The sequence below is a fragment of the Phalacrocorax aristotelis genome, chromosome 11, assembly GCF_949628215.1.
Source record: "Phalacrocorax aristotelis chromosome 11, bGulAri2.1, whole genome shotgun sequence".
NCBI lineage: Eukaryota > Metazoa > Chordata > Aves > Suliformes > Phalacrocoracidae > Phalacrocorax > Phalacrocorax aristotelis.
This window is the reverse complement of record NC_134286.1, coordinates 1,124,760-1,152,742: the sequence shown is the minus strand read 5'-3', so window position 1 is coordinate 1,152,742 and position 27,983 is coordinate 1,124,760. Positions and strand designations below refer to the sequence as shown.

Below are 27,983 nucleotides of genomic sequence, written 5' to 3'. Positions count from 1 at the left end.
GGGGCCGCCCACCAGCCCTGCTGCCTCCCTGGGGAGGGCCCGTTGGCGCGGGGAGGGCCGGGCCGGGCCGGGCCGTGTCCCACCGCCTCCCGCCCCGCCCACCGGGCAGGTAGGTGCCGGTGGCCACGGGCCGAGTTCCGGCCCTGCGCCGAGACCCCGGGGACTCGCCGCGCCGGGGGGGCCGAGCCTTTCTCCCGCCCCGTTACCTGGCCGGGCCGCGGCGCTCCGAGCCCGGGACACCGAGCCCGGCGCCGGGCGGGGCGGGCAGGTGCGCTTCCCGGCGGGGCGGCGGCGGCTGGGGGCGGCCCGGGCTCCCCGTGCACGGCGGGGAGCGGGGCCCGGGAGGGCGGGGGCGGGCGGGCAGCGCCCCGTTTTACAGCCCAGACTTTGCCCCTCCGCCGCTGGTGCATCTTACCCCCGCAGGCTCCCGCTCCCGGAGATGCCTCCCGGCTGACGCGCTCGCCTGCCCGCACCGCCCGCGCCGGCCCCGCTCCGCACGTAAGGGACGCCATGGTCTCCCTCCTCGTCTAACGCTTTCTTCCACCTCTTTCTTGGGCAGGGGCTGCTCTGCAGCCAAGGGTCAGGAAGGGGCCCCGCGGCCAGTCCCTCTGCCTTGATAACGTGGAAGCTGGTTAGCGACCCCGGGGACTGAAATCCAGTTTTCTGTTCACTTGTGACTCCTGTGCTATTAGTGAATCGGCCAAGGGAAGTCTGGGAGTATAAAGTATTGAGGTTCAGGGATGAACGTGATACAAAGTTGGGGTTGGCTTTTTTTTTTTCCCCCTTGAACAAGACATATATTTCAAAGAAAGATTAACTTTTTGGAATGAGTTTGAGGTTGTTGCTTTCCTTTACCTTGCACTAGCAGAGTAACTAAATGGTGACTAGTGACTGTAAAGAGAATGTGAGAACAGAATCGGTCTAGCCTGCTGAATCTTCGTTAAGTGGTGTTGTTTTGCTCTTTCCTAAAGTTGCCACAGAGTTACGTGCAACATCGTGATCAAACTGCACCTGGAGGTCCAGACGGGGCTCCTGTAAAGCCTCAGTAAGGCTGTCCCAAAGACTTGGTCCTTGATTTTTTTTTTTGAATGCTAGAGCACATTCGCAAGGCATTTAGATGGCCATAACTTCTGGTTGAGTCTGATCTATCTGATAAGTTGACTGATGCTGCAGTGGGGAGCTTCATTGTGGTAAGCAGGGGCTCTGCCATGTTGGAATAGTGGGCTGGCGCAGCCGGGATTTGTCTCAGTAGGCAGTTTACACAACCAACTTTAAGAGTTGCTGTTTGTCCTTGGTATAAAGTCTAAGCTTTGCCCTTTCCTAGGATTTGATATTGCTCACAAAAACTGTTAGCGTGGTAGGATGTAAAAATTAGTGCCCACTGGCTCCCCAGGCTCGGCTGCTTCGGTCCTTGGGGACAGCCACTGGGCACGCTTTCTGCAGAAAGCTGCTCCTACAGACTTTGACCCGTGTTGACAAGAAGGCCACTTCTTTGGCTGAGTCAAAAGCATCCCCCTGCCCTTCCCAGCAGGGCGTGTGCTGACGGGATGGGAGGTTTCAGGCTGAGGGCTGGCACTGCCAGCTTTGTCTTTCCTTGTTGCTGTCCCCACGGCCTTTTGCTGTTATGGCATGTGTGTGTTCAGCACGGGTGCAGCTTTCTGAGCTCCTTACTTTGAAACCTCTTTATTGGCACAGAACGAGTGGGTCGGTGCAGGTCCTTCACCTCTCTGAACAGCAGCGGTTGCTGGAGCAGCGGTAGTAGAGGGTAAGGTCGGCGAGGTTAGGGCACGGCGTGCAGCAGCAGGGTTGAGCCAGCGTTCTGCCATCGTCCCCGCTCAGCAAGTGCCATGGGGAGGGGGCTGTTCTGTACCTGAGTGTGTTCAGGTGTGTGACCAGTACCTTCTGGAGAGCTTGCTGGTGGAGCTGCTGGAGCAGAGTGATGCTGTGTTGATGGGTCAAAACCATCTTGGATTTAAAGATCCTTACAGCTCCCTTTTGAGGAAGGAGGGAAGGAAGGCTTTTCCAAGTTGAGAATTGCTTTCTCTCAGCTTTGCAATTTAATGACTCTTTGGAATCAGTAATACTTGATTATTTAGCTTCTGAGGATAGCACAGCATGCTCAGAAATAGAGGTTTGGAAGGTCTCTAGTCCATTGCCACGTACTGGGGTTGAATCCTACATATTGGGTGTCGGATATGGTACGAGCTTTTGCAGCTTCTCTGAGAAAGCTGTTCTGGTGTGACACTGTACTAGCTGAAAGCTTACAGAATATCCAGCTTTGCTGCAAATAAACCTGATACATTCATGTTGCTTTTACCAAAGACAGGGGAAAATAAATAATGACAGCCTCTTTATAAAAAAAAAAAACCTTTCTGTGTCTGACACGGTGTTATGTCACCATCCCTTTCTGAAGTTAAAGAAAACTGATTCCTTTAAGCTTTCTTGCTAGGTTACATTTTTCTAATTCTCTTGCTTTCTGTTCCTCTCTGCTGAATGTTTTCCAAGTTGCTGTTGTGTCAAGAACTGGACATTTGGTTCAGATGGCTGTTTGATTATTGGTTACATCCAGCTTCAGCTTTGTTAATTCTGTCACTGGGTGAGGTCCTCCTTAAGCATTGTCATGTGGGTTTTTTAGTTTGTCATGCATTTTTTTAACTCTAAGCTATTTTCTTATCCTTTGGTGTAATTCTGCTGCCCCATGTTGCACCAGTTTCTCCTTCATACAGGTAGTTCTTTGAACTTGTGTTCAGAATTGTGTTTTGATTATTTCAGACAATTTCTGCAACTTCCCCTGGATCTCTCGTTAGAGTATTTCTGGTGCTTATTCACACCAAGCTCGGTATCGATTGGAAGCTTTATGAGTAAGCTCCTTACTTCGTGATCTAAGTCATGGGGAGAATATTTAATCAGACTAGACTAAGTAAAAAGCCTTGTGTAGCCCATCTGAGGTGCACTCCCTGGGTTACAGAGAACCACTCTCTAAGAGCAATCTTTAAAGAGGTGAAAATTTAAAATTACTTCAGAGTGACTAAATCATACTTCCTCAGATGGCTTAGTAGAAATGAGATCTTGGCAACGCTTCAAAATATAAAGGTACTTGCTCAGGATTATTTTCCTGAGCGTTGTATGTGGTCCTGTAAGATGACCTGGGCCATCAGAGGTGGTGAAAAATGAGTCACCTGAAATTCCAGTGCGCGTGGCACTCTCTGCTCAGGACCCCGCCGCCCTAGGGCGGCTGTTACGCAGCGCGCAGGATTTACAGGTGCCTTTTCTGCTAACGCAGCGCTCGCTGTGAATCCGTTCACCTCGCTTACTGAAATTTCTGAACTAGCAGTATTTTCTCAACATGATGGAACAAAGCATTTGGAAGAGAACTACAGACAAAGAGAAAAGGTTAATCAAACTGTTATGAGAAGCGCGTTTGGTATTGGGGGCTGATCAGGAAGGCATAGTCTCCATCCACCTTGTGCCTTAATTTTGTTATAGGAGTGATTTCCTTCCTGGATATGTGAGTAATGATCCCAATAGGACTTCTGTGATCCCTTCATACCCCCTCAAAACGTCCAATACCTTCAAGCCACGTGCTTGTATTCTTCTTCTGTTCCATTACCTTTGTTTTTCTTTTCTCCCAAATAGGTGTAACCTCCAAAAGTGCCTTCACTCCAGGCTACGATGGGATTGTTTTGGTGGCTGCTGCTTTACATCCAAACGCTACCACCCACGTTTGCTGGAGGTGTCACCCGAGTCTATTACCTGGGGATCAGCGAGGTGCACTGGAACTATGCTCCGACAGGGAAGAATGTACTCGCTAACCAAAGCATCGCACATGACCTGTATGTTTCGTTCTAGAAGAATTTAGTCCGGTACTGGCTTAAAATAGTAACTTTGAGTAATTTCGTGCAAGTATTCTGGGGCTTCTAAGCAAGCAAGAGACACGACCTCATAGATGTCTGTTCTTTATGAGCTTAATGTTTAACTTGTTTTATCGTAGGAACATAGAAACTGTATCAGTGGGAAAATGTGCAGTCAGTTTAATGGAGCATCTAGTGACCAGAGCCTGCACACTAGAGAGAAGTACAAACACTCCGTAATAGAACAGATTGTGCAATGCTCTGCCCTGGGGTTTCATTTTTCTTAGTTCCAGCTGGTGATCAGCTTGTGTATCCTGAGGCATGATGACTTTTCACCTCTTGATGTAAATGACTTGACAGAGCTGGATTGGTTTTGTTTGAATGGCATTTCAAGCCTTAGACTTAGTGGAACTCACTGCGTGGAATTTTAGGGGTTGTTTGAAAAACATTTTTGTTGCAAAAGTAAACCTGGAAACTGTAGAAATTACTTTGAGTCACTACAAAAAGAGGTTTTGGTTTTAGTTTTCAAAACACCAAACTTCTTCAGTGGTTTTTTTATTTGTTTTTTTCTTGTCTGGTTATGGGTTTTTTTGTTTGGTTGGTTGGTTTTTTTGGCATAGCTTTTCTCAGCTTTTTAAAGGCACTTGTGCTTTCCCTCCCCTGCTCCCCCCCCATTTTGTATGGCAAATAACTGGTATTTCTTGACCTGCTCTGTCATTTACCCCTCCATGATAAATAACGCTTGGATTTATACATATTGTTCAGCAACAGCACAGCATGAATAGGAGGGCGCCACAGCAAAATATCAAGGTCTGTCAGTTCAGCATGGAAAAGTCTCTGTTCTCTGGAGATGCTGAATAGGCTTAAATTAGTTCACAGAAAAGGAACCCCCCCCAAAATTCAGGTTAATAAAGATGTTATTGCTGATTCCTGCAGTGATAATGAATGCAGTGATTTTTTGTTTGCTTTCTCTTATAATACATGAAGAGAAGGAAATGAAATTCAAGGCCACTAAACTTAAAAACTGTTCTGTCACTGCATTAGCTAATGGGACTTATCTGTACCATGACTGCAGAAACCAAATCGCTAGCAATAAGGATGTGATATTGATATGAATGAAGGAGGTAGTAAAATGCTTGAAGAATTTTTTTGCTGGGAAGAAGTGGACTATGTGGGGGGGTGGAAAAGAGGTCTGCAAAATGAAGTATGAATTATTTGTAAATTCTTTGCTAATAGTGGCTGTGCAGGAATGACTTCGCAAAGGGTTGAGCTCTAGCTTGCACAACTAGAGCCCGGCCCTTCACGATTCTGAATTACAAGGGCTTGGTGCTTCACGGCTTGGTCTCAACTGTTCATCTTCTGGAGATACGTGTTAGAGTTTGCCTGTATTTCTGGGCTACTTATATGACTGCAGGGTCATTGATGCTAAGGGGGAAGTGGGAGGAGTAACCTCAGCTCTCATTTAGGCTGGTCCCACTAATACCTGGACCATGATTCATCTCTTATCTACTAAGAATTAGCCATAAAGGGCAAATATACTCATGAGTTGAACTTTAGTACCTGTATGAGGTTTTAACTCCAGAAGCTGGTTATGTGCTGGGTATGTACCTGCCTGACTTGTCTGCTGTTCTACAAGTAATGCAGAATTTGTTGAGTAGGAAAGTGTCTTTTAGGCTGTGAGTTTTGGCCAGAGAGCTCAGGAGATCAGCCCTCCCCTGTGAATTAGCTGCAAATGCCTTGGAGGCTTTGAAGTGAGTTTCTAAAAGGCCAGTGAAGGCTGAAGCCAGGCGTAAGAAGGGCTTCTCTTCCCTGTGTCCCCTGCACGTGGTTGTCAGAGAAGCGCCGTCCTTCCCGCTCCTTGTTTGTGCTGCATGGTTCAGGGGTGCACTTTGTGTCCATGCAGGGACGAGGACAGGGCTGCGGCCATGCAGTGCAGCAGGGGGAGGCGCCTGGCCGTGCTGGTGGCTGTGGTCCCAGGCTCACCCAGCTGTTAATGTGCTGATGTGCCCCGTTGTGTTTCACACGCTCAGAAAGCAGACAAGTCTAACGGCCAGCGCTGCCCGTTTCTGAAGCGGACACGGGTAGCGCTGCCCCCGCAGTCAGAGGTGCGGGAGGAGGGAGTTCACGGATGACTTCGCGCATGCTGCCTCTGTAATGGCAAAGCTTTCGGGCTTACCTGGGGAAGTTGTGTGTCATTGTCACTCTACTGGGTTATCGACCAGCTGTTTTATGTAACACGTGACTCACAGTGCCTTTCCCTTTTCTCAATTTAACAGCAAGGCCTCAATATTCCTCCAGCCTGGCAAAGACAGGGTGGGAAGCACGTACAAGAAGTCTGTCTATAAGCAATACACTGACTCCACCTACACCACTGAGATTCCCAAGCCTGGCTGGCTGGGATTCCTTGGGCCTGTCATCCGAGCAGAAGTGGGGGATACCATTAAAGTACACCTAAAAAACTTTGCTAGTCGACCGTATACAATCCATCCTCATGGTGTTTTCTACGAAAAGGACTCTGAAGGTAAATGAGCCGCTGCCATAAAAGGGACAGATTTTTTTCTCGCTGGGAACTCAGGAGTATGTGCTGAGGAAAGATGTCTGTAAAGCCGCAGACTTGGTTAGCCCAAAGCTATATTGCTGGAAAGCAACTGCGCTTAGGTGTTCAGTGAAGGCACCGGTGTTGGGTTAGCAGGTTCATAGGTCTGGGAGTAGTCTCCTGACCTGGGCATTACAGTACACAGCCCAGATTTCTTCACTTTAGAAGAACCTTCAAAGCTTGCTAGTGGGAGAGTGGGGCAGAGGCAAAAGAGCTGTATTCATTATCTGAAGTGCTGTAGTACGAGAGTCATGAGTGCGATGAGCTTCAGGGAATTCACAAGAATGGTGAGGTATGAGATCAAAGAACTGCTATTTGAAGCAACCCTAGAGATTGTAGAGAGGCTGACTGTGGCTCGTCGCAGAGTTGAAGGCAAAGCAGCAGTACGCAGATTGGGAATCATCTTTCTGATGACTGTCAGCCATGTGCTGACCTGTGTACTGGGCCAGTTGCCTTACAATGGCTCTGTGCCTCAGTTTCTCTTTGAAAGAATAATGATGAAACACTGTTTAAGCCTTGGGATGGTGAGTCTTGCTTTGAAATTTGCTACCCAAGTATACCTGTGCAGCTCTCTGCTGAGTGAGAGCAGCTCAGTGTAAGGTTACATGTGTGGACATCTCTGCTCTTCTTGAATGGATGTTGTGGTTGCTCAATTGTTCTAGGATCCCTGTATCCTGATAGGTCCCCCCAGGATCAGAAGAGGGATGATGCTGTTTTCCCAGGACAGAATTACACCTATACTTGGACTGTCCCTGAAGATCACAGCCCAACTGCTGATGACCCAAACTGCTTGACCTGGATCTACCACTCTCATATTGATGCACCAAGGGACATTGCATCTGGATTAATTGGGCCATTACTTACATGCAAAAAAGGTAAAAACTCCAAGAGGAAGCAGCTGAGGGCTGCAGTTTCATACTGTGAAGATTTTGTGGTGACTTGAACAAAGACAGGATGAGAAGATACTCTGGTGGGCAGCTCCCAGCTTCATGGGAGAATGCAGCATGACTGGAGAAGACAGTACCCATGTTCTAGCTGGGTTATGACATTATCTTTATATGTTGGTGGCGGGGCAGGTGAGCTTGTAGGCCTCTTGATCTGAGCGCGCTGTCTGAATCCATATTAAAAGCAGGAATCTTGTCCAAGAACTAGTTTGTGTATTTAAAAAATGGGGACTGTGTGATTTCGGCAGGAGTAAGAACACTTGAAGGTGGTGCAGTTCAGCCATGCAGTGGCAGAGCTGCTTGGGAATGAGAAGCACATCAGCAGGGATATATTAGAAAAGAGTGGGCTTGCTAGAACTCTGCAGTGAGCTGTGCTAGGGTGGTGGGGAAAGCATCTGTCTCTAATTTGTGTGGTAAGAGTTTTAATCCCTTGACTGATGTCTGCTGTTCTGCATGGGCGGGTAATCATTCATCTTTTCTTTCACCCTAGGTACACTGACTGGCAATTCTCAGAGACGCCAGGACGTGGACATTGATTTCTTTCTGATGTTCAGTGTGGTGGATGAGAACCTAAGCTGGTACCTGGATGAGAACATAGCATTGTTCTGCACAGATCCAGGCTCCGTAGACAAAGAGGAGGAGGAATTCCAGGAGAGCAACAAAATGCATGGTCAGTGTCACCTTTGTGAAGCCACTGACTCTGCCCAGGCACTCCAGGGGTGTCAGTGCTCTGGTGTCTTGAAAGGCACTGTGTGCTGGTGTATGCCAGGGTGTGGGCGGAGGGGAGGCAGGAGGCAGCAAGCTCCAAGACTGTGTGCTAGGTAAACAATATGACAGGGGCAGTGTAGCAACTCCAGAAAAAAGTGTTACTTTAAATTAATCTTTGGCTTGAGTGGGCCTTTGTTAGTTGTTTGGAGATCCTGAATACATTTTAGGAATGAATTGTGGAGCTGGGCTCTCCAGAACGGGAAGAGGAAGAAGAGTTCTGGTTAGGTCCGTCTTCAAACTTGCCTGTACTGTGGCCTGCTGACAGCAGCTCTGACAGCCCCTTTTCTAATCTCTGATTTTGGCTTGCTTGGTTTTGCAGCTATTAATGGCTATGTGTTTGGGAACCTCCCTGACGTGATAATGTGTGCTGGGGATTACATTTCATGGCATCTCTTCGGGATGGGCAATGAAATTGATATTCATACAGCCTACTTTCATGGACAAGTGATCAATATTCGAGGCCACAGGACAGACGTGGCCAGCCTCTTCCCAGCCACTTTTGTTACAGCAGACATGATCCCCAGTAACTCTGGGAGATGGCTACTGAGCTGTCAGATCAATGATCACATACAAGGTAAGGCAGAGGTTGGAATATGCCCCATACTATGCAGCCTCCCTTTTTTTCTCCCCGGGTGGGCCCGTGACGTACAGTGTGGTAGGGGGCAGTGCCTTGGGCAGGATTCCCAGTAAAAACGTCCCCAGATGAATGGGGTCACTCCTTGCCTTGTATAAATTGGGGCGGATTGATCATTACAGTGCAGGCCAGACTTACTGGGGGTGACTTGTACCACTGTATGATGGTCCATGTTGATCGGTGGTGAAGACAGTAAGTTTGGTACAGCTGAAAGCTAAGATGAGGCAGTGCCGTAAGAACTCTTGTCCCTGTTAAGAGGCACTTACGTGGTACATGGGGGGGATAGCAGAAGGCTCTATTCGCTCCCTGTCCATACTTCCACAGCATCTGATATCTAAGGTAAGAAGCTCTGCGAACTATCACAAACCCCTTGCTGTGGGAGCCACCTAATCACCTTTTCCCAGCCATGTGCCTTTGGGACAGCAGCAGAGGAACGTCCAGTTTGTGGTAGGAATGTGGGATGGTGTTTATTGCCTGGTCAAACAGTCTGAGAGGGGTTAAGCATGTGTGTCCTCCACCGTGTCTTGCACAGCTGGGATGGGGGCACTCTTTGAAGTCCGGCCCTGTTCTCGGCAAGCTCCAGCACCCACCCTGGAAGGGAAAGTTCGGAAATACTATATAGCTGCAAAGGAAGTGCAGTGGGACTATGGACCTTCAGGGCTCGACCAAAGCAGTGGGAAACAGCTGAGTGAGGCAGGCAGGTAAGCACGAGGCTGATGGGCTAGGGCAGTGTTTGGGAGTCTCTAGTCTGTGTTGGGGAGGTGGCTAAGGAAAACGTGGGATTTCTTGTCAAAATACGTGCCCGCAATTTGTGTGGAATACATTTCCTGGGAAGGCAGATCACCCCATCTGGAGCTGTAGGTTGCTGTAGCTACTGTACTGAGAGCAGTACTAGGTTCACAGCCTTAGCACAGACTCCAGGAGTCCCAGCTTAGGTAGAACATGAGCTGCCACATGTCTCTGGGCTTCATTTCTACTTGCTGTGCCTGACCTAGGAACAGATGTGTATATTTTATGAACTATTAAGAAAGCACATCTTGCAGCAGACACAGGGTGGCAGAGCTAGCCTGCAGATCTGCTTCGGTATAGCCTTGCTGCAGCAAGCAATTTCTAGGAAATCAAAAGCAGTGACCTTGACGGCAGCCTTCCATCCCACGTGTCAGATGGTTGTGGTGGCAGTTGGTGAGTGATTTCCCATTCAGACTTTGGCTAACTGAAACAAAGACATTCCTCCCCCTCCATTCCCTTGCCTGGGAGGCTGTTGGAGAGGATAGACCTCTTTCAGATGGAGAAGCAGAAATGTGGGGTGGTTAATGATTTACCCAAAGCCATCCAGCAACTCTTACAGGCCTTAGAACTGAAAGTTCCTTAGACCTGTGAGCTGGCCTTGTAACCAAGCTGTCTCTCCTGCAAGGCGTGTTACGACCGTCTGCATGTTTGGAGAGGGTGGTGGCAGAGGAAATGAATCTCTCTTTACAGCTGTTGTCTGTGGGGTTTTTCCAGTTATGACTGCAGTTGTCCCCTGGCCTCTGAAGAACTCGGAGTTGTAGCGCTGCCTTTCCGTTTACTGCGCTGCAGTTCCGTTCACTGCCCTCTCTTGCACACCTTGTATAGAGACGCTGTTCACACCTGTGCCACTGAGCGCGGCTGTTTCAGCTGGGAGAGGGCTGCGTGCCAGAGGTGCTCTCTGAACACAGTGGGTAGACGAGTCTGTAGGGTGAAAAAGTTTCACTGAGGCAAGCTGCGCTTGTTCAAACCAGAGGTGCTGTCCTTGTCTGAAAAGCTGCTTGATTTGGAGATGCTGCTGGCATTGCCGGAGGGGTGTGGGCAGGGAGCAGGAGGAGAACAGGGCTGATTTTCATAGAAATGACCTGATGTTTGCTTTTTGCATTTAGCCCTGCTGAGCAGTTTTTCAAGCATAGCACCTACCGAATTGGGGGTGTCTATTGGAAGGCAAAGTATGTGGAATATACTGATGAGAGCTTCCGCGAGGAAAAGCAGCAATCAGAAGAGGAGAAACACCTTGGGATACTTGGTAGGAATCATCCAGCAACACAAATCCTCTTTCAGTGCCTGCGAGAGCAATGCTGATGTTGGGAGTTCCAGTTGGCTGTAATTGTCCTCTTGCTTCATGGTGCAGTGAGTGGCACAGAGGAGGCGTTTCACAGCATTTACATCTAAGAGTGAGGGGGACAGACCTAGGATGTAGAATGGTAGAACAGATGGAATCACTTTTCTGCCAGGGCAGTCTTCAGAGATTGTAGTAAGGGCTGAGGGATGCAGTGTGGTGTTTGTAACTAGAGCTGAACGGGCCACAGTGATAGCCTCCGGTTATGTGGTTTTGACTGAGCATCTTCAAGGCATGCTACAAACCCCACTCCCTCACAGAAAGCTTCCTCTTTTGAGCGGGTGGTCTCTCTGTTATAGCCAGGTAACAGTGGGGGTGGTGAAGAAAGACGAGAGAAGAAAATAGGCAGTGTGTAGAGGCAGATAAATTGTGCATGAAGGCTGTGACATATGTGGTAGAAACATACAGGTGTGGTCCAATTTCCTGCATCAACAGTGACTAATAATCTAATGACACTAGAAATTAGCAACAGCAATCCAGCAGAGGCCACAGAAGGAACGAGCACATGGAGTAAAATACAGATTGGGAGCGGGGAGGAGAATAGTGGAGAGGCAAACAAGAACTATGAGCAGCTGAATAAAAGTTAAATAGTGGAGTTATGCATGGGAGAGATGCAGTGTAACTGTCAGGAGCTGACGGTGTCTTGCCAGACCTTAGGAACCAGGGGAAGAAAAGGGTTAGCATTACCAGCAAAACAGCCACATTCCTATAGAAAGGCGAGTGACTGAGGGAAAACTCTGGTATAACAAAGAAATTACAGATGTTTTCTATTGTAAACTAAAACCACTGAAGAATGAATTGATGAAAATCCCTGGTCAGATAAACAAGTGACATCTGTGGGGGGGAGTGGCATGAACTCGTTTAACTGGCTCATTAAAGCTGACTCAGTAAAGTGGTTGGGATGTCTAGAAGAGATATGGGGCCACGAGGGGCTGAGCTCTGGCACAGGGAGCTGCTGAACGGGACGTGGTGCAGTGTGGACATCCCGTGCTGCATGGGCATGTGCCGCTGGCTTACGCTGCCTGTTCTTGCCACAAAGTACACTCAGCTGGGCTGGTTGTTAGTGCTGTTGGTTTTCTTCGTGGGGCTGTTAGGCACGGCCACTGTGGGCATCTGACAGCTCCTCACCCCGCAGCTCGCTCCTGCTGCCCTCCACCTGCCTCCATTGCAGTGGCCTGCTGTGGTGCCACCCAGAGTCCCTGTGCTTGTGGGATGCTGCAGGTAGCTTATTCACGTTGCTAACCGTGCAGCAGGTTGCCTCTTGGTTTTATGGCCCGCATCAGTCGCCTGAGATGTTTAATGAACAGTGGGGATGGAGCCTGGGCTGCCTAGGAGGGGAGGGGTGAGGAGGAGGAAGGGGGAGCCTCATCAGTGAAGAACTGCGGCAGGATTGCCCTGTTGTGGACCATCACGCTAACGTGGTCCCCTGAACTGCAAGGACCAGTCCAACCCTAAGTCTTAATTGATGGAGGGGAGAGGGCCACAGCTCCAGGCCTGAAAGGAGCCCCCTCGCACATCAGGAAGGTGAATGGTGTATTTACAAAGGGCTTGGTTTGGGGTTCCTCTGAGGAATTGGGGTGCCACCCAGAGGAGATGTTGACCCCCAGGGCAGTAGTTGCTACGGTGCAGAGCAGGGCCTGGGGAGGCCACGGTTTCGGATAATTCTTGTCAGCCCCCTGCTCCTGCTGCCAGGGCTGAATGGCCGTAGGCAGCGTCTATGTACGAGGGTGTCCGCATTTCTTCTGCATCCTCTGCTCCCCCCTGCCTGGGTGAAAGGTGGCCCTGGCTGCTTCAGTTTGCCTGGTCACCAGGGGAGTTGCTCAGTTGCTGACATGCTCTCTCTGCTATTTGTGTAGGTCCAGTGATCAAAGCTGAAGTTGGAGACACCATCCTGGTGATGTTTTTTAACAAAGCCTCCTGGCCTTTCAGCATCCAGCCTCACGGAGTGTCCTATGGGAAGGCATGGGAAGGGATGCAGTACCATGATGGTTTGTGGCTCCTTTTTCTCAAGTAATTGAATGCTAATGCTGGTGGTGGAGCTCCACAGCTCGTACCTCCTCGGTGCGGGGTAGTTTCTGCAGCCAGGAAGGACTCGTTGTGCTCAGGAACGGGGTGGAAGCCAGCCTGGTCCTCTGCACCTGCCCGAGGCCTTGCCGAAGGAGGCTTTCCGCTGCCCTGGTGCCCAGGAAGGGTGCCAGAGGGAGTATGGCTCCAGAGGTGCTATTTTTTGGATGAAAATTCTAAACCAAAGCTCAGACCATTTCTAGCTGTGTGAGACCCCGTGAGCAGAGGAGCGCGCCCAGTGCACTCCAGCTTAGATAACCATCTCCCCTGATGCAGGGGATCCCCTTTGTTACCTCCTGTCACCATGCCCGTCCCTGCCACGGCACCAGCAGGAATTTACATGGTACTGAGAGCAGCTCTCTGTGCCTTGAACACTCCCACATCACACTTCAGAGGGGCTGGGTGTTCTGGTGACACGAATGAAACAAAGCCCAGTACGAATGTAGCTGGTGAGAAGATGTAACCAAGTTTGTTCAGGGACCTTGGGAATAACCGTGCCAACCCCTGTTTTAAAGGTCTGTCCCAGAACGGGGTTGCCGTTGCGCCACTGCACAACTTCACGTACCGCTGGACTGTGCCGAAGCACGTTGGGCCCACGGCCAGCGACCCTCCCTGCCTGACCTGGATGTACAGCTCTGCTGCGAATCCTGCCAAAGACTCCAGTTCGGGTTTAGTGGGGCCTCTGGTCATCTGCAAGCCGGGCACTTTGGATGGCAACAACAGACAGGTAAAAGGGGTTTTCCTGCCACAACCCTTAGCATGTTCTTTGTTCTCTTGTAGAGAAAGAAGCATCAGTGAAAAATTAGGGAACATAATCAAATCAAATGTATGATAGTGTGAGTCTAGGCGAGTTGAATCAAAGCCACAAGGCAGGTTAACACCAGGACAGCTGGCGCCTAGGTCTTAGGTGGGAATGGCTGGAGTTCTGGGCTCCCAAGGGCTGCCCTTGAAATGGTTTCTGAGCTCTGCTTTAAAACTCATGGCCAAACTTGGCTGAACAAGTGTACCTTGGATGTGACTTTATAGATAGCTTTTGTCCTGAGACTTGCGTAGCAGGCTTCTTTGAGGCATGTGGAATATTCATTGCAGTCTCAGAAATGTTAAAAAGACATTTTTACTTATAGGTGATTTGCTTGAATGATATAATGCTTTGAGGTTTGGATGAATTGCATTTCGTCTGCAAGATCAGTTCATATTCGAGTAGAGCTGGCTACAAAAAAGCATGTGAAAATCCGTGTCAGTCTTTATGCTTTTGGTAAAGAGAGTGGAAGTCTGAAGGGCAACCAGAACTTAACCTTATTTCACTCAGGGGTAGTCTACTCGTGGCAGTTAAGTCTGGGGAAGGCAGCAAATTAATACTGGGGAAGTGCAAGACAGATTAGCAGAGCCTTATTGTGAAGAACAGTAGGTAGCAGAAAAACAACCTAGTGCCACCCTGCCTACCTTGCGGTGTAGATCAGGGAGTGGCTGGCGGGTCTCAAAACAGCTGCCACGAGAGCCTCCCTGGAGGATTTGCCTGTGACTGCTTTCAGTGGTGGCACGATGTGGCTAAATTAGGAGTGCAGAAGAGATCAGCATGTTACACAGGGTGGAAATGTGACTCTCCTGAGCCAAGAGAATCGTGAATATGTACAGCTCACGATGTGAAGGAGCTGTGATAATGATAACATCTGCAGGTATTGAAAGGGTGTAAACAAAACAGACTTGTTTGGAAAGGCAGGCCAGGGAAAAATCACCTGGGGCAGCAATTCTGGCTCCACAGTCTTGGGCAACCCTTTAATGAATGCTTAATTAGGAAAGGTGCCTGGCCACCCCTCGTGTGCCACCGTCTGGGAATAGTTCAGCCCCCTCTGCAGGGTGTCCTCCTGGGTAGGGCTGAGGAAGCTGATATTGGAATGAGAATCTGGACAACAACGGGGATGTTCTTTTAGTGGAGAAACACACCGTGCTTTGGAAGAATGCATTTCTTAGGAGAATGAACACTTTCAAGGACTTAGGGTAATAAAAACATCCCCAATCTAGGCCTGTGGTAGGAGAAAGGAGGGGTGGAACATAGTCCTCGGCCTGCCGTGTGGGCTGGGCTCTGATCTCAGGTCTGATTGGGACAGGCAGTGAAACCTCCACCTAAACGTAGGGATGGTGGGGGAAGGAGGCAATGGCTTTATATCCTTGCCTGCATTTTGGTCACTTTACTCATGTGAAGTATGGAAAAATCCACAAGTGGTGCCTCTTATGGAACGAAAGAGGAACATTCAACTTGACTAAAGAGGCCCTCAGTGAGCCAAGTTATAAGGTAAAGGGGAATGTGAGAGCCAGGCACAACAGCTTTAACTGTGAGGGTAATTAATTGGTGCATTTTAAAAATTAACAGCCATGATTATGATTATATCTTAGAAAGGGATCGACAAAGAATTTTACCTTCTCTTCAGCGTGTTTGATGAGAACCTCAGCTGGTATTTAAATGCAAACATAAAGTACTATTTGAGGATGGAAGAGACTTCTGTGAAGAAGGATGGTGGCTTTGAGGAATCGAACAGGATGCATGGTATGGCCTGATGCTGTTCCACATGCAGCGGGAATGAACCTGCAAAACCTGGGGCAGTGTTCACCTGAATATTGAGCTGGGAAGCTGGAGTGGCTGTGTTGTGAAATGGAGTGAGGCTAGAGGCAGCAGGTGGGACATGGGAAAAGAACAACAGCTGTCTCAGAAAGCATGTCCTGAGCGTATTCAGGGGTGGATTACAAGGAAGCTATATTTCCACTGGCAGGTCTTCCCTGTCAAACTGCATGCACAAAATAAATCACTTGCCGATACGTATGTGCAGAGATTTAATTGTTTTCTGCTTTGCAGCCATTAATGGACTTATGTTTGGTAACTTGCCTGGGCTGGACGTGTGTGAAGGAGACAATGTGTCCTGGCACCTTCTGGGCTTGGGCAGTGAAGCAGATGTACACAGAGCTGTGTTTCAGGGAAACACCCTGCAGGTGAATGGGATGCGGAGGGATTCAACCAATCTGTTCCCCCACACGTTTGCTACTGCCTTCATGCAACCTGATAACAAGGGTAAGTGACTGCATATCTAAAATTGCAGGAGGAAGAGTCTCCTACTGTAGTACTTGCTCCTGTGGCTGATTCTTTAGCACAGTCTAAACTCTGACAGGGCGAGCTGTGCTGTAGATCTGATTTGGTCCCATTTACGAGGCCACAGCTCCTGTCTTTGCATCTGACCCTGGGGAAGAACTGGAGATACAGGGTCTTGTTCCGTATCGTCCCAGACTGATTTTCTAGGCTGCCACTTCCTATTAAATACTTGTAGTAACAGCCCCGACGGACGTTGCTGCCTGCGACCCACAGAAACATGCGAGCATGTCTTTCACAATAAAGCAGCAGGCAGTTGCCAGAGCTTAACTCCGCTGCCCAGGCCTCACGGAGATTCACATTTATGGCAGACCCCAGCCTTCCCAGTTTGCGGGATAGGCACACAGTACCATGCCTTATTCAGACAACGTGATGGCCTCCGCTGCCAGTTGTCTCCTCCGCTTTGGCATTCGCAGGCTAGATCTTTTACTTAACAAGCGTCTCAGCAGTGATACGCAGTTATGTCACTTTATGGGTTTCTTCACATCTAACAAGCTGGTTACTGGGTAAGGAAGCCTCCCGAAATGATTTTTATGTAGGACTTTGTTGTGCCATTCCTGCTTGGTTTCTCTAATAACCCCCTTTCATCTTGGCCTGTGGCAACCAGCTTCCCTAAACAAACACCCAGACACACAAAACACACATACCGGTGTCAGCCACGAGACAAGCTCTGCACTGGGAGCAGCTCTTCCCTGGGATCTTTAAAAGTAGCTGACTTCCTTGTTTGTGCTGCCTCCCTCAGGGACTTTTGAGATCTACTGCCAGACGAGCAATCACTACGAGGCTGGGATGAGGGAACGCTACTCGGTTTCCAAGTGTGGAAAAAGGGATCCCGCTCCTGCCCCGCAGTACAGGGGGGTGCGGACATACTACATCGTGGCAGAGGAGGTGATGTGGGACTACGCGCCTGACCGAAGCTGGGAGCGGGAACGGCACAACCATTCTGCAGAGAGGTAGAGCCCTTCTTCTGGGGAAACCTTTGGCAAAGCTTCTCAGTAGACCCTGGTGTGAAGCCTGTCGGGTATCTTGGCCATCTTGTGATGCGGTGTGTATGCCACTGCTGGTGGGAGCTGCAGCGCCCCACGTTGCTTTGCCCACCTTTGCAGCCAAAGCAGGTCTCTGGGAAAACCATTCAACTGGTCAATCCCCTGCCACAAGTTAGCTGTTTATTCCCTGTGGGCTTTTGGGTATCTCAGCACTCCTTCTGCATTTCTCAGCTACGCTGATGTATTTTTGAACAACGAGAATGGACTGCTCGGCTCCAGGTACAAGAAAGCAGTTTACAGGGAGTACACCGATGGGACTTTCCAGACCCCCAAGGCCAGGACAAATGGTGACGAGCACCTCGGGATACTAGGTAAGGATCTGTGCAGAGGGTACATCTTCCACTCACACAGCAGTGGGACTTGGCCTGTAGAGCGTCAGTGGCTAAGGGCTGTAATCTGAAGGCCTCCTAGATATTTAGGCATCTGCTGTGTATGCAAGTGAGGAGAAATTTAGACTCTCTCCTGTCCAGCTTTGGAGAAAAAGGGTCCCGAACACAGCTTGTAGTAGAGAAGACTGGGTTCTCATGCCTGCCTTTATGCCAACTTTTGTGTCTCGGGCAAAGTATTTCACACCTGCATTTCTATGACTGTAGAACAGAAATAACTGCTGACTTCTGAGAGATGTAGGTGGAAATCTGTACCTGTGAGAGAAATACTTTTGGGGCAAAAGCAGGCAGGCCTTGGGAAGTGGAGAAGCACGTTACATGTCTGATGGGGGTCTGTAGAGACACAGCTCTGCATTATGAACCCAGGACTGTAAGTAGTGCCAGAGCAGCAAGGCTGAGGCAGTATATGCCATTCAAAATAAGCTGCAGCTCTGATTTGTGACACTGTCAGGCCAAATTGAATATTACCACATTTTTTTGAAAACAGCAGCAAGGTATGATTAAGATGCTGTGAAATTTAGCATATTTAGAAATTGAGCATATTTAAAAATCAAGCCTTAGCTGTACTGGGCACAGTTAAAATGCATAACAACCTTCATTTCCCTCACTGTGAAACTCAGTCTGGTTTTCTAAGACTTACTTGAACTGGGACTGACCTGCAGTTCTCTTTTTGGAGGGTAGAGAATAGGTAGGGGAGTATCGTAAATATTATAAGGGAATATGTCTGGGGAGAAGACGATGAGAGAGAAGATGGGAATATCCTCAAGGGATGCACTGACAGTTTTTGCTAGTCTCTGAGTACATTCTTCCTATCTCAAGGTCCTTTTCTGTGGGCGGAAGTGGGAGATATTCTCAACATCGTGTTTAAGAACAATGCCACGCGACCCTACTCCATTCGTGCACACGGGGTGCTGGAGAGGGGGACGGGACAGCCGCAAGTAGCAAACCCAGGTAAGTCACCGTGGTCTCCAGCCATGTTCCTGTACGGGCTTATGAAGCTAACTTGAGCCTATAGCTAGACCAGTTTCCTTTTAAGCAGGCTTAGATGTACTTGTTTTCTTGTGGTAGAGAACTGGAACTGAACAATAACTGGTTGTTCAGGTTCACCGCGGTTTAAGTGGGTATCGCTTGTGTGGGGGTGGCTGCCCGAGGAGTTCATGTTCTGCTCTGGCTTCTGGGCTAAGCTTTTAGCTCAGACTTTTCTGTGTGCAGCCTTATCCTCCCCACTGAGCGTGGCCTGTCATAGGAAGGAGAAACGATGGCAGTTCACAGCTCAGTCCTTGGTAGCTCTGGGCTGACAGCCCACGGTGGGGGAAGCTGCCCCTCTTTGGGACCTATATTTCCTGTGCTGTGCACGGTGGTATGAAAATAGTATGAAATAAGAGAAACACACAATTGCTTGCAAGGATGCTGACTGAAATAACCAATTTGTTTTGTGGTCCAGGTGCCAACTTGTATAATTCTTGGCCCCCTTCAAATTGCGCAGGCTGTCTAAGCAGCAAACAGGTTTTCAGTCAGGCCCTATCTCTCTGAAATGTGTTGCTAACACACAAAATAGTAATTTTAAAAATGAATTTGAATGAGCATCATAAATATACTTCAAAGAGACAAAAGATCATCTCAAGCTCCATCTGTACTGAAGAGGTGGAATTTCCTTGGTCAGGTTCAGTCTGAAAGGTGGCAGATAAGAGTTGCATGGGTACCGGACAGCACATGCATCCTGTGACCCCTCAGCTTTGCTTGTGAGAGGGGAGCTTCCATCCTGCTTTGCAGTGTTGGGAGAAGGAAGATGCAACATCCAGCAAGATCAGAATTGAATTTGCACTTTAGAGACAGGATCTTCTTTTTTTGTTTTGCTTTGCATGCTGCTCAGCAAACTGGTGAGTGTATCACACTGGTGTTAATGGTGCTTCTCTGTCACTCAGGTGACATTGTGACGTACCAATGGGAAGTTCCCGAGAGATCTGGTCCTGGGTCAAATGATTCGGCTTGTGTTCCTTGGATCTACTACTCCACAGTGGACCCAGTAAAGGTAAAATAGAAGTTAGAACCGGAAAATCCCAGTTAGACCAATTGTTCACCCTGTCTAGAAAACAGTGTGAGCTGGATACAGTTTAGAGATTGGCCAAGCCAGGAGGTAGAAGAACCACCTGGTGGCATGCCCAGTGTCCTCTTGGGACGTGAAGTCCTCCAAATTTGTCCTGATGTTTGTCCTTATTTTTTCCCTAACAAACCCTCATAAAACAATTCCACAATTCCTTCCTACAGCTATTTGCAGGATATGAGAACCTCTCCCAGTAAGTCATGGTTGCTATTAGTGAGAGCCATAAGGCTAACCAAGAAGGACAGAAATTGTCCAAAACTGGGTCCTGTGGATAAAGCAGGAAGATCTGAGCGTTGCTAGGATCAATTATCAAGGCACTGATTTCACAGGGAAACAACCTGGAGGATCCTGCAATAAACCATTGCATTCAACTCCGAGGTCATTGTCTTGTTATCTCAAGTTGCAGATGTTTTTGCAGCCACAGAGTGGAGAATATTTTGATACCATTCATATTTATGACTTGGATTTGCATTCATAAGAGCATGTGTAGTTTCTCTTCTTGTGCTTTGGTAGCTGATTTTCACTAATGAGAGTACTTACACAGTAGCACCGTTTGCTTTAAGTGGGGTGATGCAGGGAATAGAAAATATGGTTGCTGAGAGGCAAAGCACTGCATGCAAAAGAGGGTGAGAAGATTCTTGCCTCAGAGGCTTTTCTCCTTTGTTCTGATTAGGATCTGTTCAGTGGTTTGATTGGACCCCTGAAGGTCTGCCGGAGAGGGGCACTGCGGTCTGATGGGATCAGGAAGGATGTAGAGAGGGAGTTTGCTCTACTGTTCCTGGTTTTTGATGAAAATCAGTCCTGGTACTTGGAGGAGAATGTGGAACGTTACAGTAAGGGGAGTGACAAGGAGATCAACCTGCTGGATGACAAATTTCTGGAAAGCAACAAAATGCACGGTAATGCCTGTTAGGCACCTGAGCACCCCTTACTGTCTCTGCAACGCTGGTGTTGATTCTGTGACCTCTATGAGTAGTCAGCCACCCAAAAACCAGGAGCCTGACCCCTAGCAAATGCCCTCATCCTTTTCCATTGTCAGTGGCACAAATTAAAGAGTCTGTTGTTCTCAATATTACAGCACGTGTATGGCGCACATCTTTGATCTACAATGATTGTTACGGCTGTCCCCGTCAGGAGGCATAGCAAGATACGGGCCGGAGAGGTTAATCTCTGATGTGTCTGAGTGACTTGGGACAGGAAATAAAATCAAATATGAAATTAACACGTCAGACTCATTTCATCCTGTTTGTGTCAGGGCCAGTGGAATATGTTAGATTTCAAATTAATTGACTGAACTATGTGGCTGCAATACATGGCTCAGTTGTTTTAGCCGATTACCAAAAAGCTGTTTCTGCCATAGTAGGATGAACGCATTTTTCTAAATCACTTCTGGTAGTTTTTCTCCATATTATATCTATATTTCTTTAAAGTACTCTCAGCAAAACAAGTCCCTTGGCAGCTGTGGAGATGACAATAGTGAAGAGTTGCGTTGTTAACTACCATTACTACTGGTTTTGTAAACGTGATACAAAGAATCTCCAGATATACATGTCCGTTGTTGTAATTGTTAACATTATAGCTAGCAAAACCAGCATGCTGAAGTTGGATGCTTGTTTTGGGCTACCGAAAGCGCTTATGGCAGATGTGGGAGTAAGACAGCGGTGTTCCTGCCCTCACATCGTGTCTCTTTCCATCTTATTCCCTCCGTTGTCATCTGAGCACAAAAGTTGCTGTGCATGTGCCACCGCATTCAGCTCGCTCACTGTTCTGGTCCCTTTCTTGCATTTGCAGTCAAAGCAGTATTCCTTCTTGCTGTGCTGATTATGCAATGAAGTCCTGCCCTGTAGCGCTTTTACAGGTGATCAGCATGTAATGTGTACAGCCAGCACGAGACTCTTAGAATGGCAGGGCTGCCTCTTGGCAGGATTTACCCGTCTTCATTGTTCAGCAAGTAAATTGTTCAGAGGTTTATATGTATATAGATATATACGTGTTTCCCTACCATTGGGCTAAGAAGGCCATTTTTACACATCTTGAATTCTAGAAACAACCGTCTCTGCTGGCTGCCTGCAGATCTTCAGCAAGAGGTAGCTTCTGAGATTTATTTGAGCTGAGCTACAGCATGGCCTTGGATGCAAGTCACTTTACTTCTACCCATTAACAGAGTGGATAAGTAGTTGAGCTCGAGAGAGACTGCCAGACTTCTGGGGGACTGTCATATGGAAGGCACTAACTGCTGATGCACACTGGTTGCTAAATGAGCTTTGTAGCATCTAACTTGCCCTGCATGTTCTTCCTCTGAGATGGCTCAGCATCTTTACTGTTTCAGTAACAGCCTTTTCTACTCTCTCTGTATGTTATTTACTGCACAGCAATCAATGGGAGGCTCTATGCAAACTTGCCTGGGCTGACCATGTTCCAGGGAGAGCGGGTGAACTGGTACCTCCTGGGAATGGGTCAGGACATTGACGTCCACACAGTCCATTTTCATGCCGAGACCTTCATATACAAGGTAAGAATATCCTGCTGATGATAAAGCAGAGACTGACCACTGACACCGTCACTTTTGCTTGACTCTGGCGGACTTGAACTTCTCGAATGACTTCACAGCAACTTCACGCAACTAGGAAAGGGTTGTGACTTCACACATCCAAATCTGACTCGCTGAACCTATGTATTGTGCTGGTATGTCTCGCCTAACCCTTCTCAGGATTAGGCATTACCGAGTTGTGTTTGCTTTCCCAGCTACAGCCCTGGAGCTGCTCTTTGAAATATTTTTTTGAGCTTTCAAAAACTGTAGTGGCACTGAAGTGGTCCCCAGTGACACGAACAGAATTTTCTTTCTGAAAAGGAGCACAGAGTACTGCAGGCTAACAGCCTCCCTTCCCTTTGACAGAATGGCAAAAGCTACAGAGCAGATGTTGTGGATCTGTTCCCTGGGACCTTTGAAATGGTGGAGATGTTGGTGGGGAACCCTGGGACATGGCTGCTTCACTGTCATGTGTCTGATCATATTCATGCTGGTATGGAGACAGTCTTCACAGTCTTGCCCAGGCCAGGTAGGGGACTGTCACTGGTGGTTACCCTAAAACATCTAACAGCGCTTCCTACTACTGCTGCTAAATGATGAATGTTTGCATCACACTTACAACTCTTTTACATACCATAAACAGCCAGTTAATTGAGCAGATAACTACTTAAGTACTATTAATTTAAGATGCTCTGTTTGAATGTGGTAATACCTGCAGCTGGAATTAATAACAAATTAGTTTCTGGGGTTGACAACGCCTATATTGTTATTATGAGTTCTATTTTAGCTTCTGTCAGAGAAGCAATGTTCAGCCATCAGCTAGTAATTTTTCTTACTAAGAATATTACCTGTAATCTAAATGTACTTCCTAAGGCTTCTCACTTCACCAGTAAACTGGAAGGTGCTCAAAGGTGAGTGACACTCTACTGAGTTTGGCTGCCATGGAGTTAATTTTCTTTATAGCAGCCCATGTGGTGCTGTGGTTTAGATTTGTTACCAAAACAGAGTTGATAACACACCACTGGTTTAGCTGTTGCTGAACAGTGCTTGCGCAGCATCAAGGTCTTCTCTCTTTCTCACTCAGTAGGTTGGGGTGGGCAAGATGCAGGGGAGGGGCACAGCGGGGACAGCTGGCCCTGGTTGACCAGGGGACATTCCGTGCCACATACATCGTGCTCAGCAGTACAAGTGGGGAAAAGCTCTTCCCGGAGTAGCCATTGCTCAGGGGCTGGCTGGGCATTAGTCTGCTGGTAGCAAGTGATTGCTTTTGCATCACTTGGCTTTTTAGGGTTGTTTTTTTGTTTTTTTGTTTTTTTTTTTTCCCCTTCACTTATTAAATTGTCTTTATCTCTACCCACAAGTTTGGTTTTTTTTTCTTGCTTTTGCCCTTCCGATTCCTCCCCTGTCCTGCTGAGGGGGTGAGTGGGTAATACAAAAACACCCTTGGTGTGATGTGGAGAGGGAAAATGTTGGCAGGAGAAAAGAAAACCTGCGAGCCCTGAAAAACCATGCTGCCTCTGGGTCTGATCCTGCCCAGCGTGCCATGTTCTGGACTGTGTACCTGTTCAGCCCAACGCTTTCTCACCCTCTTCTTGTTTCTTTTCAGAGCCAGAGCTTGAAGTCCTAAACTACGGTGCAGGTACGGTGTATGTTGCACTGCTAAATACTGTCTGTGTGTGAGGAGGAGGAAGGGAGGTCTGTTCAGAACAGATTTAGAGCTGCATGAGAGGAAGGGAGGAGCACAAACAACACTTAAAGCCTCTCTGTCAGGCTGGCCAGCGTGTTGGTCTGAGGCCTGGCTGCTGATAGATAACAGGGAGGGCTCCAGGTTAGTTTGTTTATCTGTCCTCCAGATGTCTGTGCTCTGATGATAAAAACAAGGAAGTTGAGCTCGTTTGACCATGTTAGGTGAAAAAGTTTAGTGGGCTCGCATGCTGTTGTACTTGCTCCATATGGATTCATCTTCAGAGGAGAGTGCAAGCTTAGAAACTGGCAGAGGTTCAAAGGGTTTCAAAGGAGAGTGTTGCAAAGGAGATTATTTTTCTTATCACTTTTAGTCAAAACCCAAGGGGTGCCTTAGATTTGTTTTCTTCCCTTCCTGAGCTGTCAATGACTGTGTGGTTTCATGAGTTTTCATTCACCATTACTAGCTGAAGGGACTGAGTCAGCATGCAAACAAGCACATCTGCCTTCTGGTTTGCTCTTCCCCCAAGAAAAAAGCCTAAGCATGTGCCCTGGGTCTTTCAGGTATTTTAAGGAACAGATGTGAGAAGACATTTGTTTGAGCAGCACCAGGGAGAAGGAGTAGATAAGATCTCTTTAATATTTTCTAGGGTAAAAGTCTGAGTAGTTCATGGTGGTGATTTATTTCCCTGATTTTTCATCTTTCTCCACAACTCCATTCTTCAGCTGCTGTGAATAAATGCAGCTGAGCTGATTTCAGAGCTGGCTCAGACCAGCTGAACATACAGCTATCTACCTACAACTTTTGAGTCTTTCTCTACTGATACATCAGTCACTTCCTTCCCAACAACGTTTTCCTCACTAAAAATGAGTGTAAAGAAGAGTAGGAAATGTGTCAGCATAGTAATGACAGTATTAAATAGTTTGGTTTTATACCCTCCTCAGACATCAGCTGCGTATGCTCATCAGGCAGAAACATTGATCAACAGTGGTTACCTGTGCAAACAGCCACTTCTCAATCGGTTGCTGCTGCCTCTGCATGGAAGTGTACGAGAGCTCAGGATCTTAAGTGACTCACTCACCACTGGCATGACTGAGCAAGTGCACTCTGAAAAGTGGTGGTTAGCACAGCAGCCATGTGCGTGGGGAGCCCGGAGCAGGGCGGGGAACTCGCAGCAGCCCCGGTCCAGACACATTCTCGTCTCCATTCCTCCGTTCCTAGCCCAGCCACTGACTCCCCACGCAACCTCAGATCCCCTCCCTCGTGAGCGGGGGCAGCAATGGTCAGCTGTGTGGGCTGAAGAGCTGTGAGACGTGGTGATGTCCTGGGATGGAGTTGATTAGGGAAAGAATCATTCATTCTCAAATTTCTATGTGACCTCAGGGATGAGGGTCTGTTAGATGGAGGGCGACTGGGTCTCCTTTGACTTGCTTTGATTGCACTGGGTCTTTATTTGGTCCTTTTTTTTTTTTATTTTCTTGAACCTTTCAGTTGTGGTATTTCTGCCTCTCATTGGAACTATCTTTTTGTTTGTGTCTCAGAGTTTCCACCTGAGGACAAGGATGTGTCTAAGAAGATCATGCTTTTTGGAACTAAGTTGGCTCAAGGGCAGATAGAGGCCACAGTCATCACTCTAGCTGTTGCAGGAACGATGCTCTTCCTGGTCGCCTGCTTCCTCCTGGGAGTGGTTATCTATCTCAAGAGACAAAAGAAGTTAAGATGCAATCGGAGGTCCATCCTGGATGATGGATTCAAACTCGTGTCTAAAAAGAATTCGTCACTGTAAAAACCATGTACGAACTTCAGGCTGTGTGCTTTGAGCAGAGGCTGGATCGTTGTCCACAGCAAAGATTTTGGGGCATCATTTCAATCATACACTGTACTTCTAGAAGCTAAGGAGGGAAAGCTGGAGCCCTGACCTCTTCATATATCCTCATCAGCACTCTGTAAAGAAAAAGTCCATCCAGGAGAGATCTTAGGACCCTTTGAACTCGCTTGAAGACAAGTAACAAGACTAAAAATGTCCTAAAATACTCCTCTTCCCCAAGAAAGAGACAGGCATTTCCCCTATTTTCTTCTGCCCAGAACAACTCCACTTGGTCTTTCTCAGCAGTCTAGCTTAGGCCAGATTCCAGCCTTGCTCCATTGCCAGAGCTGAGCTGGGAGTTGTCTCCCAAGAAACTGTGAGCCTTTAAAGTAATTAATCTGAAGGGGGAAGATAATATTCCCATTTTTGTGAATCAATTAAGAATACAGAAGAGAAAATGTTAATTTAGATTTGGATTGCTGGTTTTGATGAGTAATTGGACATATGCAAATTCAGGGCAGTACGTATCAGGGTGTGGAGAGCTCTGCCGAGGACCATGACAACCGCTGTGCCTCACCGTCAGCCTTGCTGCAGCACACCCTTCTGCTGTCAGCACCCCAGGCAACGTGCTTTGATATTGGGCATCCTGTGCCTTGTGCTTTTCCAAGAGCTGTGGTGTCCTGGTGACTTCCCTGCATCGCAGCTCTGTTGGCCTGCACACGTGGGGCTGTACCTCAGCACCTCTGCAGCTCCTTGTGCAACAGGGTCAAGGATGCTGCGATGTGGTTCGCTCTCTTTCTTTCAAATACATTTTATTGAATTTGTCTCCAGAGTTGAGCTGTTGCCATGTTACTGTTGTGAGCCAAGCCAAAGACTCAGTCCTGTGTGAGCTGGAGTTTATGCCTGGGACAGAAAAAGCCAGTGGGTGCTTCCCCCATCATGGTACAATGGCAGTTTTGTCCAGGCAAACGTGGCCACAGTGAAGACGACGGCTAAAGTGCTGGTGGAATCTAGCAGCATGGAGCAAATAAGTGGCAGTCCATGGAGCCTGAGGTAGTGTGGCCTGAGCTAAGGGAATGCTTGCCAGAGCGAGGGGCTGCATTAAGGCGACCCTTGCCCTGTGATAGCACAGAATTGCAGGTGTTAGAGATGGAGAGGCCTGTTCTGATAAATAAACAGTCACAGAGCATTGCTGTCTACAGAACCCTCTGTGCTAATGACAGTCCCCATGGGGAGAGGAGCTGGGGGGAGCCTGCTTGGAGCCAGGAGGGGACCTGGGACATGGTGCCTCCTCTCCAGCCCCGGGGACGCCTTTGGTTGGGGTTGGGCACCTCCTGGTGCCTGCTCTCTCTGCTGCAGCTGCCTGTCAGGAGCCAAACTGTGGGGTGGGTGGTATAGCCTGTGACTAACCGCAGAGCTCTGTAGCCCACCCTGCAGGCTGTGGCAGCCATCCTGCAGCAGCAGGATGCCCTCACTAGTCAGTTGCATTGCTCTGCATGTCGAGTACCAAGCAGTTCCCTATAAAATACCTATCTTCCTGGCTTACCCACTGAATCCCTATTATCTAAATGGACGCAGGTTAGTGCTTACATATTTCTGTCCCTGGTTTTAAATTGGAAGGATTTCTTTTATGCTCTTTTCTAGGTGGCTTTCAGTGGCAATTAAAGCAGAGCGAGCTAAAATGGCTGTAATGACAAGGGACTGCTGTAGGCTATTTAGGTATAACAGCACCATTTTATTCAGAACAATAGTTATAACGTACTTAATCATGCTCAATTCATATTGGGTCCCTGCATATTTCCAGCTGCCCTTTCCTTTGGCAATGGGGACAAAGCTCATTAATTTCCTTTCATTACACTTCATTAAGCCTGGTGAGGAGCTGGAGGGCTGTTGAATGCTTTGAACATGGGTACTCCTTGCTCATTGTCAACCCTGGTTCAGCTGCTGTTGGAAAGCAGAGGTTTACAAGCCCACCAGTCCTGGGTGAGTTTTGGAAGCGATGTCATCAGAAATAAGAGCCAAGCAGGAAACTTTTTTTCTTTCCCTCCCTCACCCCCTGCCCCCAGCTTGTTTAAAAATAGATCAGAAAATGTTCTTAGCCCACACTGAGACAAAGCAGTTATTGTAAATGTATTTACTTTCTTTGAGAAAGCAGAAAGAGGGAAGTAGCCCTTTTTTCAGTTCTTCAGCCAGTTGGATGTCGGCAGGCTTGGATTTCAATGCTGGCTCCAAAGCAGGGCAGCGCAGGGGCCGGAGCTGGGTCTCCAGATTTGCACGTGTTCCCTAAACAGCTGGCTGCCAC

At 48.1% G+C, this 27,983-nt stretch overlaps 1 protein-coding gene across 4 annotated transcripts; it reads left to right on the top strand.

Annotated features, from left to right (window-relative positions):
- The first annotated feature begins 1 nt into the window (after position 1).
- Positions 2-26,513, top strand: HEPH (hephaestin). 4 transcript variants are annotated; one of them, XM_075106524.1, is made up of 22 exons: positions 81-109; positions 424-498; positions 3,637-3,833; positions 6,128-6,372; positions 7,110-7,322; positions 7,882-8,061; positions 8,479-8,733; positions 9,326-9,494; positions 10,689-10,828; positions 12,778-12,909; positions 13,501-13,712; positions 15,380-15,530; positions 15,837-16,049; positions 16,867-17,077; positions 17,342-17,481; positions 18,376-18,507; positions 19,482-19,588; positions 20,334-20,559; positions 22,033-22,172; positions 22,557-22,719; positions 23,797-23,829; positions 25,416-26,513. In XM_075106524.1, the coding sequence occupies exons 3-22, from the start codon at positions 3,673-3,675 to the stop codon at positions 25,658-25,660; spliced, it is 3,468 nt and encodes a 1,155-aa protein (XP_074962625.1). In that variant the 5' UTR covers positions 81-109; positions 424-498; positions 3,637-3,672; the 3' UTR covers positions 25,661-26,513. The 4 variants fall into 4 exon arrangements, with proteins under 4 accessions (XP_074962626.1, XP_074962625.1, XP_074962624.1 ...); XM_075106525.1 differs by lacking the exon at positions 424-498 and having other exon boundaries at positions 2-109; XM_075106523.1 differs by lacking the exon at positions 81-109 and having other exon boundaries at positions 383-498.
- The last annotated feature ends 1,470 nt before the right edge of the window (positions 26,514-27,983 follow it).

Bases quoted from the DNA above. Each gene is read 5' to 3' on its own strand.
- HEPH (XM_075106525.1), top strand. From the start codon at position 3,673: ATGGGATTGTTTTGGTGGCTGCTGCTTTACATCCAAACGCTACCACCC. The intron at 9,495-10,688 runs GTAAGCACGAGG...TTTTGCATTTAG, and splicing joins CAGCTGAGTGAGGCAGGCAG to CCCTGCTGAGCAGTTTTTCA. The intron at 17,482-18,375 runs GTAAGGATCTGT...TCCTATCTCAAG, and splicing joins CGAGCACCTCGGGATACTAG to GTCCTTTTCTGTGGGCGGAA.